At 42.6% G+C, this 24,551-nt stretch overlaps 1 protein-coding gene across 1 annotated transcript in view; it reads right to left on the bottom strand.

Annotated features, from left to right (window-relative positions):
* Positions 1–24,551, bottom strand: part of COL5A2 (collagen type V alpha 2 chain) — a 218,960-nt gene continuing 194,409 nt past the window's right edge. The window contains exons 38-54 of the mRNA XM_054972743.1: positions 22,806–22,859; positions 22,002–22,109; positions 21,853–21,906; positions 20,923–20,976; positions 19,393–19,554; positions 18,156–18,263; positions 17,802–17,909; positions 17,388–17,441; positions 15,951–16,058; positions 14,893–14,946; positions 12,626–12,733; positions 11,558–11,611; positions 9,245–9,352; positions 7,607–7,898; positions 6,091–6,278; positions 4,731–4,970; positions 1–3,830 (exon numbers count right to left, since the gene is read on the bottom strand). Of these exons, the coding sequence (XP_054828718.1) occupies positions 3,684–3,830; positions 4,731–4,970; positions 6,091–6,278; positions 7,607–7,898; positions 9,245–9,352; positions 11,558–11,611; positions 12,626–12,733; positions 14,893–14,946; positions 15,951–16,058; positions 17,388–17,441; positions 17,802–17,909; positions 18,156–18,263; positions 19,393–19,554; positions 20,923–20,976; positions 21,853–21,906; positions 22,002–22,109; positions 22,806–22,859 (2,001 nt within the window). The 3' untranslated portion in view covers positions 1–3,683. The remainder of the gene's footprint in view (positions 3,831–4,730; positions 4,971–6,090; positions 6,279–7,606; positions 7,899–9,244; positions 9,353–11,557; positions 11,612–12,625; positions 12,734–14,892; positions 14,947–15,950; positions 16,059–17,387; positions 17,442–17,801; positions 17,910–18,155; positions 18,264–19,392; positions 19,555–20,922; positions 20,977–21,852; positions 21,907–22,001; positions 22,110–22,805; positions 22,860–24,551) is intronic.

The following is a 24,551-nucleotide window of genomic DNA, read 5'->3' as shown; positions in this document are numbered from 1 at the left end:
TCAACAAGAAACTTGTATTTAATTAAATGCTTTGCAAAGATACATGAATAAAGCTATACGTATGGCTTTTCTTTCTTTTTTGTGTTTATTTTTTAAAGAAACAAAAAAACAGGAGAGCACAGTTCTTTGACAGAGAAACAGACCCTAGAAATAGGTTTGTATCCACATGCTCTATGGAAAAAAAGAAGATATGCTGATGTACACAGCATTCTGTATATGGCATAATCTTAATAAGAAAAAAATGTACTGTATAACATTTTTTCCAACCAGTAATCTAATATCTAAACTCTATCACAAAGAAGTTGATGGCAACCGTCTTCATTTTCTCATGATTTTACAGAAACCAATATAGCACCATTGTTTTTATTTATTTATTTTACATTTTTTAATATTATATTGCCCTGCCTATCTCCATTCTTGGAATTATAACAGAAGCATAGCACCTTTTTTTTTGTATCTAGAACAAACACTAGATTCTTAAATGCATCCCAGCTTCTAGAGATGAGGTAGCTCACGCTAAGGAATCATGAACCCATTGTTCACCCTGATAAATCAAGGCCAGTAAATCAGAATTTCTGGCGATGCATGACCGGTTCTTGAGTGGAAGTTGATCTCAGCAACAGGGAGCCTCTGATCTTTATACTAATACTTGTTTGGAAATAATATATGGGAATAAATGGCGACAAACAAAACTGGGAACATACCCTTGAGGCAGTAGGGAAATCCTGGTGTTCTTAAAGTCCATCAGGAATTTTGAGTCTGACCACAGTCCAGTAAATTCTTCTCAATTTCTACCATGTTTAAGAGGAATTGCTCACTAGAAGATACTCATTTGAAGGGCAGCTCTCTTCCCCCACCCCAGCAAAACCTTGCTCCTACTGAATGAAACTTAAAGGTAATGAAACTTACAGTAATTCATGATCAAGTCCATGACTACTGATAGCAGCAGAAGTTCTGCAACAAACTAACAGAGCATCCTTTGAATTATGGAGATAATTAAATTAAAATTACATAATGATGACCAGAAAGCACTTGAACACCATATACTTCAGCCTTCTACGTTGTGACTGGGCTTTCCACATATGAACACCTTTTTTGAATTAGTTACACAAAGCAGAAGACAGCCTGATGTAAGCAGAGTAAATGACAGGTTGGCATATTATGGCGAAGGGTGAAAGAAAGGGTGTCTGTCTAGTTGGAAACCACATACACCACTGCAGCAAATCCTATAGAGGCAATGGATGAGGTTTAAAAAGCATTTTGTTTTCTGGCAGTGGGAATTAGCACAGTGAAATCAGGGAGCAAAACTACAGCTGCAGTCCTATATCCCTTGTACATATATTCCTCCTTTGCATACTGGTCCAAGGGCCAGACACGCAGAAAAGGTAGGTTGTTATCTGTGTTTAGCGATTTACAGAAACTCGTAATAAGGAAGCAGCACATACACACTTAGGATTGATTCTGACATTATTTTTCTGTACTCACCTTATGTAGAGAGCAAAAAAGTAAACAAAGGAGCCTTGGCAATATCATGGCCTACGAGAGTTTGGCACACACCAAGGGTTCACCCATTTTCAAGGAACTTTGCTACTTTTTTTACACCAGAGTCTTTTTTTTTTGTGCACATAGCCATTTAGAAATTGCAGGTTCTTATACTTTTGACCATTTCCTATGCTCTTCAGAAAGACATAAATAAGACAGTAAAGGAAAATAATATGAGAATCAGAAGATGATTAAGATCTTTGGGTAGATGAAAAGCAATTATGTCCCCTCTGTTTGAAAATACTTTTAAAATGGATATTAAATATGTACCATGACTGGCTGTTAAATTTCGGAGCAACACTGAAACCACCACTTTATTTCAAGGGGCTACAAAGAGCATTTTGTTTTTAAAAGTGTATCTTTTTATTTTAAAATGAGGGCGCAATTGTGGCATTACTTTCTGCCTGCAAAGCCTATGTGCTGAAACAGCTGGCACTGGTAGTGATGGGTTGAGCTACTGTGATTTATGTTCATGGGCATTCCAGTGAATGAAATATCTGCCACACGGAACATTCACTAACATTCCAGTGCAGTGTCACTTTGGCTGGGAAAATAACCCCCATAGGAACCCTAAGGAAAGAAGGAGCTATGCAGCAAGGAAAGGGAGATAGACTACAGAATAGGAAGTGGGAAAAGGTCCAAAGACGTAGCAAAACTTAAGCGCAGGCTGAAGAACAGTAGTAGTAGATTCACAGCGAAATCCTAAACAGAGTTACATCTGATAATTGACTTTAATGAGATTAGAAGAGTGTAACTGTATAGAATTACACTGTGAATGCTAATCTGTCATTCCTCCAAATTCCCATTCCTAACAAAGTGCTTTTGAGTGCTCTAGAAGAAATGTTCCTGGTCCAGGGAGCTTTCAGCCTCATAATGGAGGAGAGAGAACAGGACCACAGGAAGAAAAACACAAGGCTTGAGAACAGGAACTAGCAAGAAAGACAAGTAGGGTTGACAAGCCCCAAATAAAGTCTAGAGTTCTCCAAGAATTACAACTTATTTCCAGATGACAGATATCAGTTACCCTGGATAAAATGCCAGCTTTGGAAAGTGGATGCTACGGCATTATAGTTTGATGGCCCTCCCCACCCCGATCTCCACCCTCACATCTCCTGGGATTTCCCGGCTTGGAGCTGACAACCCTAAAGGTAAGGGGAGAAAGGAAGATTGACCTTCAGGTGCAGGCAACTTAAAGCTTGCAAAACAGGCTGAAAAGCAGAAATATGAAGAAATGTGGAATCGCAGAGAAGGTGAATTGAAAGGGTTCATGAAGAAGGTGGGGTGTGGGGAAAACATCAGAAAGGAAACTATATTCTATATGCAAGACGGAAAAAGTCAACGTCTCTAGAGAAACTGGCAGTGCAAACTCGGCCAAATCATGCCCTTCTAAGCCCCCTGAAGTCAGGGGGCTTAGAAAGGTGCTTAGCATGGCGCTGATAGGGGCTGAAGGCAGATGTATGATAAAGCTCCCAAGACTAGACTCTGAGAGGATTCCTGTACCTTTAAGAGAATACGGTTTTGTGACAGGCTTGGCTTCTCCCTTCAGCACAGCACGACGACTTGGCAAGCCTAAGAATCAACAAGGGCTCGATCTGAATTATGCAGCCAGTCCACTGGGCTGCAGGCTCTTCGTACCAATAGATGCCGTCTTGGAGGACACTCGCCTGGCGCAGTGGGTCAGTGTAGCATGTTCTAGGACTGGACACTTAAAACTCTTACATATATCCATCTGTTTACTTGAATTACACTCATATAAGTTGAGAAAAATAAAACCCAGAATTTTTTTTTTGTTTAAAAATCCATTATTCTTTATAAGCATGAACGATGTATTAGTGGGTTTCGCATCAAAGGGTGGTCATTTGTCCTTGTAAAATTATACTATCTCGTTAAAATGTTGACTTGGGACAATTAAACTGAAGGCTTGCAAATAGTAAAATAAATATTCTAAAGAGGGCCGGGGGATGAGAAAGAACTGTTATGTACAATGCTGACCCATCATCAGCCAATACTTCAAGAGTCTCAGGATTAACTTCACTCCGTCTCAGCTCTTGTGTTTTGTTGATGTTACTGCTGATTCCTGATGTTTCGGAACGGGTAAGGTATTTCCTTTTTTATTTTACTCCCTTTTCTTTTTCTTCCTTTTACACAAAACAAACAGGCCCGATCTCTATTCCAAATTCTTGGTCAGCACTTCCAATGTCCACGGGGGCAATATCAATGATTGGTAAGCGTGCCACGTTCTGCGTTTTGTACTCGAAGACTGTTTGGCCAACATTTCCATTGCGTTTCTGGGTGAGGGGGAAAGAAACAGGAAAGAGACAAGAGTTCAAGGTTACCTGCCAAATCACGCACCAAGGAAGATACCAGGGCTAGCTAACAACCTCCACAGGGTATCACTCCTCATGGCCTTGATACAAACCTATTGCATGCAGCAGTTGGGAACGCACATGCATAATCTTGGTTAGATACTCTCAGCACTACCCACCAGCTGTTTGGGAAGAGAGAGGAAGAGACTGAAGGGCAGCCTCTTACTCCCGTTTTCGAACTGCTAGGGTATCCAACCAGAGCTATAGACAAGGAAGGAAATGGTATGAGCAAGAGCAATTTATTTGCACAAAAGTGTACGGGGAATTCCCTATGTTTGAAAAGGTCTAGACATCCTTTAATTTGGAGGATATCCATCAGTTACATAAAATTTTTAAAGAGGGCCCACTGCAGATCTATTTGTAGCATTCCTGATCAGGTCCCCCAAACAGGAGCTACAGACTTCCCATAAACCAAGTGCTATTCCGAGGATAAAAGAGCTTTCTTAACCTTGACACCTCCACTAATTACCAGTGCAGCAGTAAGGACCGCATTAATTCCAGAATGGCACAAAGCCTAGCTTGGATGTTGCTGCATTTGTACCGCATACCCAGGAGCTCGGACATCACAGGAAGTGGAGATGGATAGGTTCCTCTCCACCACTCACTAGCACTTGTGGGAAGGCGCTAGACATGGGGTTGGATCCTGACTTCTCCTCTGCAAGAAGACATTCAGGTCGGGCGGGGGAGGGGGGCGGTTCTGCCAACTTCAGACCCCGTTAATATGCATCCTCAAGGATCCATCAGTCCTATGCATGCCCCGCCCCCCTCTCTACACTCCATGATAAATTCAGCGCTGCAAAGAAAACAACCAAAAACCCTTACATTGCAACTGTCGTGAAGGACTGTGTATCGAAAGCGGCTGTTTCCTTCTGCTTTAAAATCAAGGTCATTCGCCCCCTTAAGAACCACAGCCTTCTTCAGATTCTTGGCTTGGTCGTCCATGTAGCCTACGCTGTTCTTGCAATGATAGGTGATATTCTGAGAGGCTTCTTTGGACAAGAGCCGTAGGAACGTCATTTGTGTGACGGCGGTGTTGGGTGACTGACTGTCACCATAGACAAACTACAAGAATACAAAGAAGTGTAAATTTACAAGCCCTGCTCTCTACGTCCCTGCCTCCAGAGGTGAGTTCAATGACAACTACAGACAGGATAGTTTCAGTGGTGGCACTTCATTTTTGGAATGGCCTCCTGCTTGAGGTATGCCTAGCGCTTACCACACAGTCCTTGAGGTACCAAGTCAAAACATTTCTAGTTCCTCAGGCTTTTAGTTAAGGGTCTGTTTTCTGTTTTATATGTTTAGTGTTCTCTGTGGCTGTTTTTAACAGCTTAGTTTTCCACTGCTTGGTTTTAACAGCTTTTTTGTTCTAATATTGGTAAGTATTGTTTTATTGATGGTTGTTGGGGGTTTTCCGGGCTGTATTGCCGTGGTCTTGGCATTGTAGTTCCTGACGTTTCGCCAGCAGCTGTGGCTGGCATCTTCAGAGGTGTAGCACCAAAAGACAGAGATCTCTCAGTGTCACAGTGTGGAAAAGATGTAGGTCATTTGTATCTACTCAGGAGGGGTGGGGTTGAGCTGAGTCATTCTGTAAGAGTTTCCCAGGGTCACCCTGGGAAACTCTTACAGAATGACTCAGCTCAACCCCACCCCTCCTGAGTAGATACAAATGACCTACATCTTTTCCACACTGTGACACTGAGAGATCTCTGTCTTTTGGTGCTACACCTCTGAAGATGCCAGCCACAGCTGCTGGCGAAACGTCAGGAACTACAATGCCAAGACCACGGCAATACAGCCCGGAAAACCCCCAACAACCATCGTTCTCCGGCCGTGAAAGCCTTCGACAATACATATTGTTTTATTGTTTTACTTCTATTCGAACAGACCGCTGGAGAGGCAATATATAAATCCCCTAAATAAATAAATAAATATTTTAAAAACATTATACCTAACTGCTGCATAACAGTGAAGTTTTACAGTTTATGTACTCATTTACAACTGGACAATTTCTGCTTTAGGAATCAATTACTCCCATAGTATTCTATATTAAAATCATACACATCAGTAACTAAATGGATACTCGTGTCTGAGCTGACGTATTTATAATGTTCCTTTCACGAATGGAATCTATTATGAAATGAAGGAAATAGCTGAAGAAGACCTTGACATGAAATGTAGTTACCTGCGAACCCCTGTTCATGTCCAACCCGTACCATATAGGCTTTAGTTCGGGTGACCTACTGGTCCACCACGTTTTCCGAGGGATACTAGCTGGGTTTGCAGAAATACACGTTTCTCCCGTTTCCATGTTGCAGAATACTTTGATGGCGTCTTCCACACAACCTTGGTTGGGGTCAACCCAGTATTCTCCTGCAAAGACAAAATAGGAAGGCTGAGACAAGGGAGACAATCCAATGTATATTGCTCTAGGTTAGGTTTTAGGTTAGATTCAGCAGGTAGGATGTAATTATTAGGGAATCTTGTTACCATTCAAGTTATTAAAAAAACTGAGTAAATTGAGAGCCAAACTACACACTATGTGGGATATTAATGATCAAATCTTAAACATTCTTATGTTATGGGCCACTCTTCTGGTTTTCTTCTTTTTTGTAGACTGCCATTGTAAGCAGGCCATTTATGTTATGGCCACCATAGAGCTGGCTACATAAAAGTTTCCAAAAGGACTCTGAGCTTCTTCTGCAGTTAGAAACAGCTACACTGAACATCTCGGTTGGGTGCGGAGGGGGAGGACGTCCTACTAAGTCAGAGGTAGGCTTTGCACTTCTCTTTCGACTCATTCAGTTGCTCTGGAAGGCCAAAAAGAAAGATGTATGAACCTTCAGCAACTGTTGCTCTGGCATGTACGTGAATTCTGGGCAGGAAGGAACAAACTTACCAATGAGCTTTTAAACATTACCCATGCTGTGTACAATGCCATCATAGATAATGCCTGCGCATTAAAAAGGTAAGTTGTGCTGTCAAGTCATAGCCAGCTCATAGGACTTTCAAGGCAAGAGATGAGCAGAGGTGGTTTGCCACGGCTGCCTCTGCATAGCAGCCCCAGTCTTTCTTGGGGGACTCCCAGCCAAGTACCAACTGTGGTCCACCCTGCTTAGCTTCTAAGTTCAGATGATATTGGGCTAGTCTGGGGTATTGGGGCTGCCACATCTGGGCATTAAGCTTTGACATTTATTTATTTATAATCTGCTCCCCCTCCTGTCATGGGGGCATAGCAAGTGTTTCATTGCATTGTTCTCCCCTTCTCCACAACCACCATCACCCTGTGAAGTAGGTTAGGCTGAGAGACTGTGACAGGCCCAAGGTCACCTGGGCAAACTTCCATGGCAGAACGTGGAGTCCAACTTCGCTGTTAGGATTGCCAATCTCCAGGTGGTAGTTGGAGATCTCCGACAATTACAACTGATCTCCAGGCCACAGAAATCAGTTCACCTGGAGAAAATGGCTGCTTTGGAGGGTGGACTCCATGGCATTATACCCTCCTGAAGTCCCTCCCTTCCCCAAACCCCACCCTCTCCAGGCTCCACCCCCCCAACTCTCCAGGAATTTCCTAACCTGCAACCCAAACCACTGCTGCTGGCCTCAGTCTTCCACTCCCACTACCTCATCATGCCAGCGCATAGAGTTTCTAAAAGGCCTATTCAGACTAAGCTATGACTGATCCTTCTTTTAATACCCACCACTCTTTTTGGATGGATGGCACAGCCTCAGGTCATCACAAGTCCGCGCTGGGTGTTTCTTGGTCCCATCAGGACTACGCATTGTTTCAATCTGGCTACTAAGTGACTTCAGTGTGGCATGGACTCCTGGATCCGTTCTATTGTTATCATCTAGGGCAGCTTCGTCTTCTGAGAATTCTGGCAGGGGGTCAGTAAGACCATCGTCGTAATGACCCATAATGTCACCAATGGCTGCTGTGAGGTGGCCAGGAGGGCCTGGGGGCCCCGGAGGACCAGGTTCCCCTGGTGGGCCCTAAAAATGAAAGCAGTAAGAGAGAGACATATCTGGGGAAAAAGGTACAAAGAACAAAATACCTAAAACAATTACTGGTCTTTAAGGTGCTACTAGACCTGAATCTTGCTCTTCTACTATTCTATTGATACTTAACTACATTACTACTAGTGGAAGGGACAGAGGAGATTGTGGTTTTGGCACTCCACAACACAACAAATGTGTTTGTTGGATGCAGGGAAACTGCATTTTCAGTTTCAATTCTGTGAAAATAGTTGCTGAGTAGAGAAGGGCCTGAACTAGGAAAACAGTGGTTCATTGCAGTTCGTGGTTCGTCACATTTCATGAACCACAAACCATGAACAGGCATGAAATTGCCCGGTTCATGAACTGGTTTGTTTGGTTCATGAATACGTCACTTCTGGGTCAGCAGAAGGTCTACAGAAAGCCCATCCCTCCCGCCAGTGCCTAGGAAACTGACTGATCAGCGCCAGGCTGTCTGCAGTGATGAACCGAAAAATGAACCAAATCCTACAATTTTAATGATTGCCTGGATATTTTAAGTGTATATAGTTGCCAAATAATTATGCTTTTAGGACTGATCAATTTTATGAGTAAATTTTAAAAGTGGTAATTGTTGAAATATGTACCTTTTAAATATTTATTTTAAAATGACGTGTGTCTCGCTGATGTGCAATCATGTAATTTTGAATTAATTTCAAGAATGTGATGGCCTCTGGCTAATAAACTTTGTTGTTGTTGTTGAACCAAATGAACCACCCTAAAAATCCTCGCAGTTCATCAGAAATACCCTCCGATGAACCGCCAGTTTGCGAACCATGAACTGGCCCAGTTCGTGATGAACTTTGCGGAGTAAGAACTGCGCAAATATTGTGAAAATGAACCGTTTTCCAGATAAACTTTTTGACTATAATCTTAAGCCTCAGAGGACGCAGTAAGACTTATTTTTGAGTAAACATACACAGAGTTGACCTATTAGTCACCTCAATTCTTCTTCAAGGACAACAGGACAACAGCTGTATTTATTTATATTACACGTAGAAAATATACAACTTACTTTTTCCCTACAGGCACTCAACATGATTCATAATAAATTAATTAAAATGGAAGCTGCAGCTGAAAAGTTTAAAACCACATTGACAAAACACTTCCATTACTACTTTTTATTTCCTTCAAGCTGAAGCACAGAATCTTTTTATCCTCAGAAGTTCTTGCAAAGGGAGCTGCTAGTCCCTTATCATTTCAGTGCAAGGGAACACGTACGGTGATGGCCAATATCTAAATTCCCTGTATAGAACATTGAACTGAAACCCCTCCCAGCCCCACAGAAAATTCCCATTATTTACCTCAGGTCCTGCTTCTCCTAAAGTTCCTCTTACACCGGGAGGTCCAACTGGCCCAAGTGGTCCAAAATTTCCTTCTTTACCCGAAGGTCCGACTGGACCCGGAGGCCCCTGTGTCATAAGAGAAGGTCCATATCAATAATGTAAATAGTACCTATTCAATTTAACAACAATTTTTCTATCCTCAACTTTCTGTGTAACGGCTCTGATTGAGCTCTAGATTAGAAATGCATGATAGCTCCAACCGAGGATGGACATCATCTGCATTAAAAGATGAATCCAATTAATTCAAAGAAGAGTGGATAAGCATTGCCATGTACAGATGCATATATACAGATGTGCGTTGGGTAAGCAGCATAAATCTCCACCCATGTGTGGATCTCCCTTGCTGGTTTAAAGTAAGCATTCCTTACAAACAGGGCTTTTTTTCTGGGCAAAGAGGTGGTGGAACTCAGTGGGTTGCCCTTGGAGAAAATGGTCACGTGGCTGGTGGCCCCGCCCCCTGATCTCCAGACAGTGGGGAGTTGAGATTGCCCTCTGCGCCGCAAGTGGCACGGAGGGCAATCTCAACTCCCCTCTGTCTGGAGATCAGGGGGCGGGGCCACCAGCCACGTGACCATTTTTAAGAGGTTCCGGAACTCCGTTCCCCCGCGTTCCCCCTGAAAAAAAGCCCTGCTTACAAATAGTTGTAGCAATAGCACCCACGTGATCTCCCCCTTGCCATCACTCCTTGGTTTCCCCCCTTCAGCAGCGGTCTGAGGGGTTGGGGGACATCCACTGGCAGATGGGTCAGCCGATGCTTGGGATCCAACCCCTATGCATCGCCAATGCTCCTATTAGCTGTAATTTAATAAAGTTGTGGCCGTTTTTCACTCCAGTCAAATGTGGGCATGAGTTTTTGTCACTGTGCCCCCTTCCCCTCCTCCACCATCAGCGCTGGGCTTCCAGTCATTCTTCATTCTGTTAATCTCTCTATTAATCTCTCTATTACAAAGTAATAGGACACATTTCTAAATGCATTTACTTTAGTTCAGGTCCCAAGAAAGCAGGTAGGATTGTCCATTCAGCCAAGGTTGCATCAAACCAAAGTCACCAGACAAAGGTGACAATGTGCTGTGATGGTGAGACTCCGTTTTTAAAATCTGCCCTTCTAAAACAGACCACATTCTTCATATCAGAGATGGACAGTGCAATCCTAAAATCCTGGGAGTAAGACCCATTAAATGTACTTGACCAGAATTCTGAATACATCTGCTTAGGACTGCTCCTACGAGTAAGTACCATAAAATAACACGGGACTTAGTTCCCAAGAACAGCCTCTATAGCTCAGATTAGTCTGAGCTCACCTGTGCTTGGGGCTGAGCAGTCAGTCATGGTTAGTATTTGGATGGGAAGACTTGGGTTTATAGCAGAGGAAGTTTCTCTCTTGCCTTGAACGCCTCATTGTTTGGGGTTGCCGTGTGTCAGTTGTGACTCTAGGGCACATTCTTCCACTTCCAAAGAGGAACTGTTTAGGACAGCGTCCAATGTATGCAATCCAATGCAGAGTGACTCCACTCTAAGTCCATTGATTTCATTGATTTCAACATACCATTGGGCTTACACCAGAATAACTCTGTATAGGAACACACAGTATGTGGTATACGCTATTCATATAAGCCTGACATTTTTTTTTTAAGGGAGGGGTGAAATCAAATTATGTGCTTAAAATAAATCTGTAATTTTTGCAAGTCTGAATAATGCACAAGTTCCCTTAATTTATAAAATAACTGCTTCAGCTTTAGGTGCAGAAGTTGGAATTCTGTTTTCAAGGAACACTGAGGAAGGAGAAGGTATATGAATGTGCAGTGGAGAACATTTCCAATGAAATCCTAAGCAGAGTTACTCCAGTCTAAGCCCACTGAAGTCAATTTGCTTAGACTGGAGTAACTCTGCTTAGGATTTCACTGTTAACAAACACGGAAACACAACTAAAGGAGAAGTACAAATTAACTTCCAAGCAATTGCCTCTCTCCGCATTCAAGCTGTGCTTGAATATTTTCAGGCACATCTCAACAAGCTTGAGGGGGTTATTTGAGAATGAACCTGAGCATTTTGGCAAGTCAGCGCCTAAGCCAAATCCTAGACTTCGTTTGGAATTCCAGTGCAAGGGAATTAGAGAAGATGAACAGCCCCAAGCATAGCCTTTCTTAATGAAAGTGCGTGGAAATCCTATGCAATGTTACTTTGAAATCAACAAATGCCATCTGTACATCGACAATATTCAGCAGAAAATATAATTGTTTCCATATTGTTTTCCATGTCCACGATACTCACTCTTGGGCCAAATGGACCTGGGATTCCAGGGCTACCTTGTTCACCAATAGGACCCTACCGGGGAAAAAATGATGTTATTTCAAATTACTGTTCTATTTAATCCGCAGAAGAAAATACATTTATTACAAAGCATGCATTATCTGTGGAAGTATATGAAATGTTCCAACTGGTGCCCCAATTATACATTACTTTTTAAGTCTCAGAATGAGGTCCATTTCTTTCGTGGTCTGCAGTAGAACAGCAAAATTCAAGGCCAGTAGGACCTTGAAGATCAACAAGATTTTCCCAGAGAGCGCTAACTTTCAGAAGTTTATACACTGAAAACCTTGTTGGTCTGCAAAGTGCTACTGGACTCAAATCTTGCAGTAGCAATACAAATTATTTAGTTAGTTAACGTGTATTTTTTTAAGACTACACCGTCTCATGACTGAGATAGTAGAAATGATGCCCAGTATAAAGGAATCACTTTCATTTGGAACTAAACCAAAAAGGACAAAATGATTTTCAGTACTTCGTACTGTATTCTATATTCAAGAACCTAGCAGAGATTATATACTGTGCAGTTTCTCATTGCAGATGCAAACAGAAATTATCTGAAAAGTGTGTTTACTGTATTAGACTGCACATCAGCTTAGAATTTCCAAGCGTGCAAAAAAACCACCCGCCTATTTGCCTGTAGCTTAAAGCAACCAAGCACAGGATTAAATTAAGTTACAACATTTTTGCTCTTTCAGGCTATTGTTATGATAGAAAGGACTTAACATTTGTGTTGGACAGCAAATTGGCTAAGAAATAATTTACACACTAGTAACTTCTATCAACTTATTTTCAAGATGCCATTGTCATAATCTAGCCATTTCTTTTGGATATGGGGATTCTGAAGTGCAAGAGAAGACACCACCCTCAAGGGCTTTTCTTTTAATGTCAATGGAGGAAATCTTCCATGGGAATGAATGGGGAAGTGTATGAGCAGAATTGTTTCTTGTACTTAATAGTCTCCAAACAATGGGAAATAGACAATGGGATCTCTAAATATAGACAACAATAAAATTAGAAGGAACAGCTTACAGGAGGTCCGGGCAGACCCTGAAGACCAGTGAAACCTCTGTGACCTTTCTGCCCCCTGTCACCTCGATCTCCATTGTCACCTTTATCGCCCTGAGGACCTTGGGGACCCTGTAAGTAGGGGGGGAAAATGAAGCCAACAGCACAGCCAATGTCAAGCCCATTACCATCTCATTGATTTCAGTGTGCGTAACTGCGCAATCCTAAACCCTGTTGCACTTTTATCACTCCCACTAAACTAGTCAGATTTTAAAACTTTGCTTTTGCATCACATCTGAAATGTATAAGCTTTTAAAAATATATATTAAAATGCAACAAGACATAATCAGAAGCAGTATTCAGAGCAAATAACACACCAGATTCACAGATTATAAACAAGTGAAGGAAGAGAATGTACACGATGGCCATTTCCACACAGCTCACCTTTGCTTGGAATGACCCGGAACATCGCACAAAAAACGCAGATCACATCTTCTTGTGCAAAATTTGCGTGACATCACGCGATATCTTGCAAATCTCGCACGAGAAAACGCGATCTTCCGCGTTTTTTGTGCAATGTTCCGGGTCGTTCTGAGCAAAGGTAAGCTGTGTGGAAACGGCCAATTAATAGACATTCCTTTCTTATCCATTCAAAGGATTTTTTTTTAAAAAATGCATCCTATTGTTACCAATTTTTGTCACCTACAACATTCTTAGAATTTTGGATTGCTGTTAGTTTGACTATCGATTCCAATTCCCACATCTTTAAGAACCAGGCAATGTTGGTTATTTCCATTAATGTGCAAATACCATCCTTGCGGAGGTTAGAGTATATACGTCTCTGGAATCAGTAGTCATGATTAGAGATGGGCATGAACTGGGAAAATTCCAAATCCAGCGGTTTGTGGTTCGTCGTGTTTCACGAACCACAAACTTCCATGAACTTGTTCCAGTTCACGAACCGGTTCATTTTTTTCATGAAAACGTCATTTCTGGGTCTGCAAAGAGCCCATCCCTCCCATTGTCTAGGAAACTGATTCATAGGCACCAGGCTGACTGCAGTGATGAACCAAAATACGAACCAAACAAACTGGGCAAAAATTCGTCACGGTTCATGAGAAATGAGCTCCCATGAACCACCAGTTTGTGACGAGCTTCGGTTCGTATTTCAGTTTGTGCCCACCTCTAGTTATGATACTGACAACATTTAAAAGCTAAATTACCCAAAATATATAATCATACCTAAAGAAAATTCCTGAACATCCCATAGTGACACAGTTTACCTCCTCTACCTCACAAAGATATGAGTAAAATCAGAACCTTCTACTAATGTTAAGGTTTATAACAAATTATCCTTGTCTGGGCCATCTTCACCTTTACTCCCTCTTTTATGAGATAATTTCTATTTTCTACTATTTGCTTATGGTTTGCATAGGAGCTCATTCAAGAATATTTGCCCACTAGTTGCACTATTCAAATGGTGGAAGAGTATACATAAGAAAATAATAGGTTTGTTCTGGGCTTTTTTTCAGGGGGAAAGCGGGGGAACGGAGTTCCGGAACCTCTTGAAAATGGTCACATGGCCAGTGGCCCCGCCCCCTGATCTCCAGACAGGGGAGGGCAATCTCAACTCCCCTCTGTCTGGAGATCAGGGGGCGGGGCCACCGGCCATGTGACCATTTTCAAGAGGTGCTGGAACTCCGTTCTCCCACGTTCCCCCTGAAAAAAAGCCGTGGGTTTGTTCAAAAGGTTCTGTTCTGTGAACAATGGAATCTTCCTCCAAAGGGAGCAGTCTTCCACTACTGCACGGGTCCTTCCATCACTGGAGACATCTTCCACCACGGCAAGGCTCCTTAGAAGGCTCCACCATTAAACTGCTGAAACTTTTGGATCCAATCCATTCTCTTTTACTCTAGTAATATTCTCTTTAAAATGCAAATGCTTTCTCCTTAAAACTGCATTTTCCTTAAAATGCAAATAAAATTGGCCAGCACTTAACCTTTGTATTTACTTATTAACCTGCATTTTAAGCCTGCAATTAAAACTTGTGTCTCATCAGCATTGATTCAAGTGTAGTTGCAAAGTGAGAGAAAAAGGCAGATGGGGCTGATACACGTTTCAGATTAATTTAAACAATTGTAATTGTATTTCGATAATTGTGGTTCTCACAATTTAACTGATGTTGTTACTTTACATTTTGTAATACTTGCTCTATTAAGTGGAAATTCAGACAAAATACAATTATAAAAGAAATTACAGTGACCACTTAAAAGAACCCATAAAGAACGTACTGGCAAACCACGTTTTCCGGCACGGCCCGAAGGACCCATCGGACCCCGAGAGCCCTGGAAAGGAACGAAAAGCGGTTCCATGAATCTTCTCAGAACATCATTAGGTTGTTTTAATTAATACCTCTGAAACCAAACTATAGTAAAGACTAGCAAATCATGTCTCATCCTCAACCTGAAAAACACCATCAACAGGCATAACTAGCCACTAAAAGGGCCACCAGATACACCTACCACATCCCACTGTAAAGAGCCATCCCCTTACAATGTGATCCTAAGCAGAGGTAACCCCTGTACACCCATTGAAGCCAATGGGATTAGAAGGGTGTAACTGTTTAGGATTGCACTGTTAATCTTATAGCTGGCTCTGTTCTGGCATACAGTATGATTGACTGGCAAGTACTCACTTCTAGATTGTTCCATAGAATGATCTAGTGGATAACTGTTACAAAGGGAATTTAGGAAGATCCTCTGGGTTCCCCAAAGAACTAAGCCCAGCCACTTGTGAAGGAACTCAGCAGGTTTATTTACATACTATACAAGTTGGGACTAAAAGCCCTAACTGCAACAACGCTAGCATCTAGGATTGCCAGCTCCAGCTTGGAAAATTCCTGGAGAACTGGGGGGTGGAACCTGGGGAGGGACCTCAGCAGGATATAATGCCACAGAGTCCACCCTCCAAAGCAGCCCATGGCCCGGAGATCAGGGCCGATTCCAGATGGCTAATGTTCACGCGGAATGTCGCGCCTCGTGGCGGGGAAAATGCGAAATATCGCGCGAGGAAACACGTTTCCTCACAACATTTTCCCCACAACGAGGTGCGACGTTCCGCGGTGAACGTTAGCCACCTGGAATCGGCCCAGGTGTAATTTCAGAAGATCTTCTACTAGCATCCATCTTATCAATAACAACAATATTTCTTCCTGGACTCTACCAGGAGGCAGACAGCCTCTCTTCCAACATTAACTCTTTGTTAACTGTATCGTCCTGATCACAATAACTAGGAAATCAAAGCCATATAATGCAAAAGCCAGAAAGAACAAGGAAACGGCCACACTTACTGGTTCACCCCTTTGTCCTGGATCTCCCGTAGACCCAACTGGTCCTGGAGTCCCCGGAGCACCCAGTGAACCGGGAAGGCCAGCTGGCCCTGGTTCTCCACGATCACCCTGTGACAAGTTTGATACCAAATCTTAAAAACTAATTTAAGTTCTAAGATTAATTAGAACAATATATCTATGAATTTATTAAGGCTCATCATGACTACAAGAGAAATAGTTACAGATCTACAGACTAAGGTAACCATGAACAAAAATAGGCACTGAAATTATTTGAATGTTGAAATGTACGAATAGAGGATATTTTAATGCAAATTAATCAAATGCTTAAATCAGAGATATCACTGAATCTTCATTTCACACAACAAAGAAAAACAACTATTTTCTCCAGACAATATTGACAGCTTATGGCTGTTTTTCACAACAACTGAAGCTGGGCAGGATGGAGGAAACTTGCAACCCCCTCACTTCCCATCCTATTATGCCATTGTAATCTTTTAACAAGCTAGCCTGCCCTCATCTCCCACCCCCCACCAATTGGTTCAAATTGCCATTTTTTAATTGTGACTTTTACCCCACAACAAATAATAATAACAACATTAGATTTATATACCACATTGAGTCTGTGGCTAAATTCCTTTGTTGTGCAATGAAGAGGAGAAGAATGGTTTAAGTGATGGGGCAAGGGTTTTTTGTTGTTGTTGTCTCCTTGCTGACTGTGCATATGTATGTCCTGTTATGCCAATAAAGGGATTCAATTTGATTTATATGCCACCATTCAGGACAACATTATGCCTCACTCAGAGCGATTGACAAAGTGTGTTATTATTATCCTCATGACAAATCACCCTGTGAGGTGGATGGGGCTGAGAGAGCTCCAAGGGAGTTGAGATTGACCCAAGGTCACCTAGCAGAGGAGTAGGGAATCAAACCTGGCTCTCCAGATTAGAGTCCTGCCACTCTTAACCATGACACCAAACTGGCTCAAGTTTTAAGGGCATCGAAGAAGTCCATTGAACAACAAGAAAATAGCTTATTAAATTATTATTATTGATGGTAATACTGTATATCGATTCATTCAAAATGAGGCATTTGGAGGAGAGTTTTGTGGCTACCACTAGAAAGACAACTAAGTGGGTTCCAGATCAAATCAAGTGTCAATTCTCCCTCGAAGCTAAAATGACCAAATTGAGGCTATCATATTTTGGTCACATCACGAGAAGACAAGTCTCACAATAATGCTCGGAAAAGGTGAAGGTAGTAGGAAAAGAGAAAGACCCAACATGAGATGGATTGACTCAATAAAGGAAGCCTTCAGTTTGCAAGACCTGAGCAAGGCCACCAGTGATAGAACATTTTGGAGGTTGTTAATCCATAGGGTCACTATACACTGGAAGTGACTTGATAGCACATAACACTCACAATATTATATATTCTTACCCGTTCTCCAACAGCTCCATCTCGTCCTGGAGTACCATCATTACCAGCAGGTCCCTGAATTTTGAATGAAAGCATATATTGATTGTAGAATTGGATTTGCAAAGGCGCATGACTTAAAGGGCATATTATATACATGTTTATAACATTGCTAATATATTTCTACATCATAATAACTAGGGTTGCCAGCTCCAGGTTGGGAAATTCCTGGTGATTTGGGGGTGGAACCTGGGGGAGGGGGGTGGTGTATAGGGAAGGGGCCTCAGCTGGGCGTACTGCCATAGAGTCCACACACTCCAAAGCAGGTGTATCTCCGTGGGAACTGTTGTCTGGAGATAAGTTATAATTCCAGGCCCCGCATGAGGACTAGCAACCCTAATAAGAACAGACTTGTGGTAAAAAAAAAAAGACACTTACTTCTGGGCCTCCTTCACCCACAGGACCATGAGCTCCTGGAGGGCCTACGGGCCCAGAAGGACCTTTGTCTCCTGGTGGGCCTGTTGGCCCCTGCTTTCCTGGTGTACCCTGGAATGACGAGAGAGATCTTACCAATATTGAAAGCCCTTCTCCTAAGAGTCAATCCTAATCGGTGGAAGGTTGAAAATACTTATCATAGGTAGCATACAGCATACAATTGCATGTTGCAGTAAATAATTGACTGTGCGGATGCACAGTTTTCAGGTTACACCAAAGTTACTGGAGCTAAAATCTGACAGGCAATAGAGAGGCAACTGCACACCTATCTGAAATACCAACTCCACAGATACTCACAGCAGGACCTGGCAGTCCAGGCATGCCCCTCTCTCCTCGTTGACCTGGCATTCCCACTATGCCTCTCTGACCAGTAGTTCCAGCTGGACCTGGGGGGCCATCTGGACCCTGGAATATATAAGAAACAAAATAGATTTGCATTCCTAGTAATAGTAACACAGGCTCTCTAAGTTCTAACTTCATCTGGCATGTATAGGTTATATTTTACATAAAACAATAGTGCCACAATTTGGTATTGAACTCGATGTGCCATTCCCCTGGTGGAGGCAAGAGATCCCCAGCCCTCAGTTCCCACTGCCCACCACCACTCAGCTCGAAATCTGCATCACTATATCACTTAAAGGGAAGACCCAGAAGTGGCACAGGGTAGCTCTAGGAATTGGTGGAAACTCTGTGGATTTATCCTGCAAGTGGCATAGAGACTCACAGGACATTGTGCCCCCCCACCCCCACCACACACACACACACACACACACACACATTTTCCCTGTCACTAAGATACCTGCTGGTTGCCAGGCACAGATCGGCAACCCTACACTGGACCTTAAATACTTATGACTTGGAAAAATGGAAGACTTAGATGGACAAGTGAAGAACTTTGATTTCATTGATGTCCAGTTTGAATAAGATATGCCAAAAAAAACCATCTTGAAAACCGACTGATTCTAGCACAGGCTTTTGTGAACTAACCCACTTCATTAGATGCATGACGTATGACCTCAGCTGGCAGACAGCAAGAAAGAATCAAGACTTGCTATGATCCATTCTAGAAACAAAGGAGCCGTTATGGTGATAAAGTGTGATGCTCTCTCTTTGGGGCCTAGTTCCTGATCATTGTAAACCGGGCTGTGGAAGGGAAGTTAGAATCTGACGTAGAGTGGAGCAAGGAAGAGGGAGAAACATCTGAACCGAAGGGAAAGCAGTGAGTGGTGAAGAAAAAGACTGTGAGTGACGTCAGGGAAGAAAAATAGCTCCCATGTTGAGAAGGGAAGAGGGGCTGTTGGGGGTAGAGTCATGCAACTCTCTCTCTTTAGGGGTTCTTAAGAATCTATTCAATGCAATACTGGCTAAGTATTATGAGGGATGTGACCTCCCATACTGGTTGTAGACCCTTGCCCTGTTCATGGAAGACAAACAGTTGCCTTCACCACATAAACAAATACATTAGGGAAGAGAAGGCGTCGTGCCATGGACAAACATAGTGCAAAGATAACCCTTCCTCCCGCCTCCTCTTTACCGACTGTCCGTCTTCTCCAGGATCTCCTTTGTCTCCGGGACTGCCAGCAGGCCCTGCTGGTCCTCGGTCTCCTACACGACCATGGGCACCGGGATCCCCCCGAACGCCTGGTGGACCTTCTTTGCCTGGCTCACCAATAGGCCCGGCTGGGCCAGGAGCGCCCTAAAATTCAAGTCCAGATTAGATCTACCCCTGAGTTAGCGAAGGCAGGATAGCACTGAGGGTTGTGCCCTTAAAAAGAACTCAGCACAAAGGAGAAACCATAAGCTATAACCCCGCTACTATTAAAATATGATAAACAACCTGTTTCTTGGGGAAATATATGGCCATTTAAAAACTTTTGGATATAGACGCAAATCATTTGCTGTTATTCTTCATTAAGTGAGTAAAGAAGAATAACATATATTCTCCAATGCACGTATATTTATTTCCCATTTGTAAATCAGAATTCTTTTATACATTGTAACAGTTGGTTGCCTTCAACTTCCTGTCCTCATCAATTAAGCAAGAGTCCATCAGTGGAAAATCAGTCTCTGAGTAAGTGCAAAATGATTTTGCAGTAGGCCAAATTTTAATTATTACACTACTGCTTATCAGAGAGGAGAACTGTAACTCAAAACCCTGGTTGTATCTTTTTTTTAAAAAAATCCATCCCACTTCGGAGATGCAGCCTTTTGGGGCTGTTTCTAGTAAAAAGCACAGTTTTTATCACCCCCTTCCTCTAAGGAGCTCAGGGTGGCATTCATGCTTCCCCCATCCTTCATATACTACTTTTTCCCTTCCCCTGTGAAGTTAGACTTGCCCATTTTCCTGCCCATGAAGGATCAACTCCAATCCCCCACCCTTGAGAAACTGAGGAGCAATTTAAAAAATGGCTAGAGAACGGCTTCTGTAGTGATGCTCTAGGAATTTCCTCATGTCAGGGCTTATTTTTTTATGCTGGTACTCAGTGGTACTGAGTACCAGCACTTTGCCGGGGGGGGGGGGTGCATTCTCCCAAAGTCTGAGGGGGTAAGTGGTGGAAATCAATGAAACTCAATATATGAGCGCTGGTACCTTTTTAAAAAGGAAAAAAACACTGGTATTTACCTCAGAGATTAGGCGAAATTCCAACAGTGTCACCTATAAGTGATGTCACATCCTCCCCAAACTCTCCTATCCCCAGGCACTGCCCTCAAAATCTCTCAGCAACATTGGCAACCTTATTTGAGGCAGGCGAGTCTGAGAAATAGCGACTGACCCAGAGTCACTCTGTCACCATCACAGCTAAGCAGGGATTTGAACCTGGATCTAAATGCAAATTGTTTACTACCCCACAGTGTTATTTCAGCAACATTGTTTTATACTACCACTGCTAGCTACCTTGAACACTTTTGGGGGGAGAATGGTGGGATATAAATATTTTCAATAAAGGATAGGCTCAGGCTATTGATAATAAAATAATTTAATGTACAAAATTTGGTTTTCATTTCAATGTGTATTAATTAATAAGCTTTTCCTTTAATACACCAGAATAAGCTTTCAACTTACAGTAGGTCCTGGGGGCCCGACTCTTCCGGCAGATCCAGGGAATCCTGTAGCACCCTGAAAAATCAGGCATGTACACAGGGTTTGGCAACTTTTCCCTACTGGATCAATATAACACAATCAATTTAATCATCGTGTATGATATTTATTTAGGTCATTTATAGTCTGCCTTTCTCACTGAGACTCAAGGTGGATTACATAGTGTGAGATTAGTACAATCAGTATCAAGGACATTTCCATACAGTATCAAGGACATTTCCATAAACAATGCCATAGGGTAAATAAACACAAGTTTACAAAGACAGAGCATTAGCAAGGATCCAATACAGAATTGAAGAAATGCTGAAACAGAACATAATCAGTTCTAGGACTGACATGAGACAACATGAAGCACAGGTAGTATATAGCAGTGCATATTTAAAGCAACAGATAATATGTAAGGCAATATAGAGGCGAGGTCTATGGTCCCTAACTCGTTAGTGAAGCATCTGAGACCTCCTCCCTCTTATCTGAGTAAAAAGCCTTTTTGAATAATTTGGTTTTGCATCGTTTGTGGAAAGCCAGGAGAGTGGGGGCTCTCCTGACCTCCTCAGGCAGGCCGTTCCACAGGGTAGGGGCCACCACAGAGAAAGCCGTTTATGGGCAGCTGTTGATTTCGCCCATGTGCAGAGTGGCACCTGCAGGAGACCCTGTTCAGATGAGCGAAGGTGCCACGGAGGAACATAGGGAGGGAGGCAGTCCTGTAGGTATGCTAGACCAAGGCCATGAAGGGCTTTGTATGTGATAACCAATACCTTGAACTGAGCACAGTAACTGATAGGTAGCCAGTGGAGTGAGTGCAGATTTATAATAATCATGGAATAAACAAAGCAGAATAAAGCTTCAAGTGGAGTTCCAGGTAATATTTAAATTAAAGAGAGTTATTCTACTTACTGGGGGCCCTTTTGTACCTCGGCCACCTTTTAGTCCAGGTACCCCAGAAGGGCCCTAAACAGAAATGAGAAAGATAATTGAATAAGGAGAAATATTCTGTTAATGACAGTTATACCAATCCGTGTCTACTGTCCATTCATTTTACTTACTGGGGGTCCAGGAGATCCGGCAAGCCCTTGAGGTCCGGGAGATCCAGCGTCTCCTTTCTGGCCCGGCTCCCCGGGTTCACCTTTCACGCCTGGCTGACCATCAGGGCCCTACAAACAAGAGTTGTCGCAAGATGTATCAAGGTGGAGGCCAATGAAGATTCCAAGCTCTCCGTTCTAAGGACAGCTAACAAGCTCTCCGATATATTGCATAGCAACATCCTAAAGTTACGGAGCCAATACGTGCCTTGAATTAGCTATTTCCATTTTTTTATTCACCTTTTGGACTGTGTTCTTGCAAACTTACCCACTCTGGTACACATTTTGGTTATGTTACCAAGGGAAGGCCTCACATGCCTTCCTTCCAGTCAAATTATTTGCAGGACAAAAATGAAGCCACGTAAATAGTTTTGAAAACCTACTCGTTAGCACATTTCCCCTCCTTTGAACTGCCCTTACTACTGTCGGAGATGCTAAAACTCATGCTTTAGAAATCCTTTAAAGGAATTTAGCAAGTTGTTACAAGATGAAAATACGGCTGCCAACCTCCAGGTGGGGCCTGAAGATGCCTGGAATTAGAACTGATCCCCCCCCACTGCAGAGATCAGTTCGCCTGGAGGAAAAGGCTGCTTAGCAGGGTGGGCTCTATGGCGTTATACCCTCTCCTTCCCAAACCTCTCTTTCCCCAGGCTCCACTCCCAAATCCCCAGGAATTTTCCAATCCCTTGGCAACCCTAAGAAAAACGACGTATAATAAGAGTTATTGGTTAAAGCAAATGCATGGGATGGAGCAGGAGGTCCACGTACCGGAGGACCAGCGAAACCAACTGGGCCAGTAGGGCCATTTTCACCACGGGAACCCTGAAGAAGAAATTTAGAGAAGGAAAAGTGTGTTTTTTTATTTTTTAAAGTACTCAAAGCTTGCTTTCAAAGACACATCTCCGTATTTTATTAACATGAGCAGAACAGAAATGAATCAAGGAACTTTCTATTAGAAATCACGTTAAGAACAAACGAAGCTGCTTTATACAGACTTAGAGCTCCGAACTGTCTGTCCTGACATTGGTTTTCCAGGCTCTCTAACACAAAAAAAGTGGTTTCTGAGAGATCCTTCAACTGGAGAGTCCAAGGATCCAACTCAGAACCTTTGGCCTGCAAAGCGGGTGCTCCATCACTGAGCCACGGCCCCTCTGCCAAACTGATATGCTATTTTTATCCTAATTTTATCCTCATTATTGGGAGGGAAGGCAGCAGGGTATAGCCTGGCCTCATCAGATCTTGGAAGCTAAGCAGGGTCAGTTCTTGGGTGGGGGACCACCAAGGAAGACTCTGCAGAGGAAGGCACAGGCAAACCACTTCTGCTCCCCACCTGCCTTGAAAGCCCCTTGCAGGGGTATGCCATAAGTCAGTTGTGACCTGGTGGCACTTTACATCCTCACATCCTCATTATAGCATCTGCTAAGAGTATACGTCCTAAAATTTCAGTTAGGGTCGGTTTAAGAAATGAAAACCAGGAAACACAACTGAGCCTCCTGCATTCTCTGAATTAAAAGACTTCACCATGGACACTGACCACCACATTTACCGTAACATACATTAGCAAGTAGGAATGTCTTTTCTCCATACAAAGCAACAGGTTCATTTCATGATAAACGTCTTTGGATGACAACAGACACTTAGATTTCAGTGTTGTTGCATGTCACTTCAGGTGCCGTTAGAAGGTACGGATAATACAACCCATTAAAGCAATAATAAAGGTTAATTATGAGAAAATGTCACTAAACTTTCAGAATAGTTGCAAGTGGTAACCAGATTCAAGGCCAGTAGCATCTTAAAGACCAACAAGATTCCCAGGGTATAAGGGAATTTTGATTCTCATACGTTTATACCCTGGAAATCTTGTCGGTCTTTAAGGTGCTACTGGACTTAAATTTAAACTTCAAAAAAAAGCCTTGTAAAAAAGCTATAAACCAGAAGCTGGGTATTCCCAAGCACTCTGTGTGCGCGCGCGCGCGCGCGCGCGTGTGTGTGTATGCAGACCTTTAGTCACTAGGATACATATTTTAATGGTTAATTAAAGCTTTACAATTAGGCTGCAAATTATCTGATAATTTTTATAAGAGACAGCGAGCGCAATGCAAGCATAGTTTTGTGAAAAAGACATATTTATACATAGAGCTGGAATTCTATCTTAATTGTCATGATATAGCTATCACAAAATCCATTAAAAAGCCTTCCCCCCCCTCCAAAGCTTGACATGCTCCCTCCATGTTACATTTTTACAACATGGGAGTGTAATTCGTTCCTGTGTTTACAAGCATCACATGGCCATCATGTGGGAAGCATTATCATCATATGTTACTGTTTTTATTAAATATATATATAGATATATAGATACACACCAAGGATCCAAGAGGAACTTTGGCAGTATATGCATCGTTTTTAGCTGCTGTTAAATTTTGACATGTGATATTTCAGTTGTGGGAGTAATCCCATAAGAGATAGCCCTCACAGTGGCATGAAAGAAAACAAATAGTAAATGGAAAAGGTCAA

This window comes from Eublepharis macularius, chromosome 2 (assembly GCF_028583425.1).
Source record: "Eublepharis macularius isolate TG4126 chromosome 2, MPM_Emac_v1.0, whole genome shotgun sequence".
Lineage (NCBI taxonomy): Eukaryota > Metazoa > Chordata > Lepidosauria > Squamata > Eublepharidae > Eublepharis > Eublepharis macularius.
The sequence above is the reverse complement of the archived record's forward strand: the minus strand, read 5'-3'. Positions and strand labels throughout refer to the sequence as shown.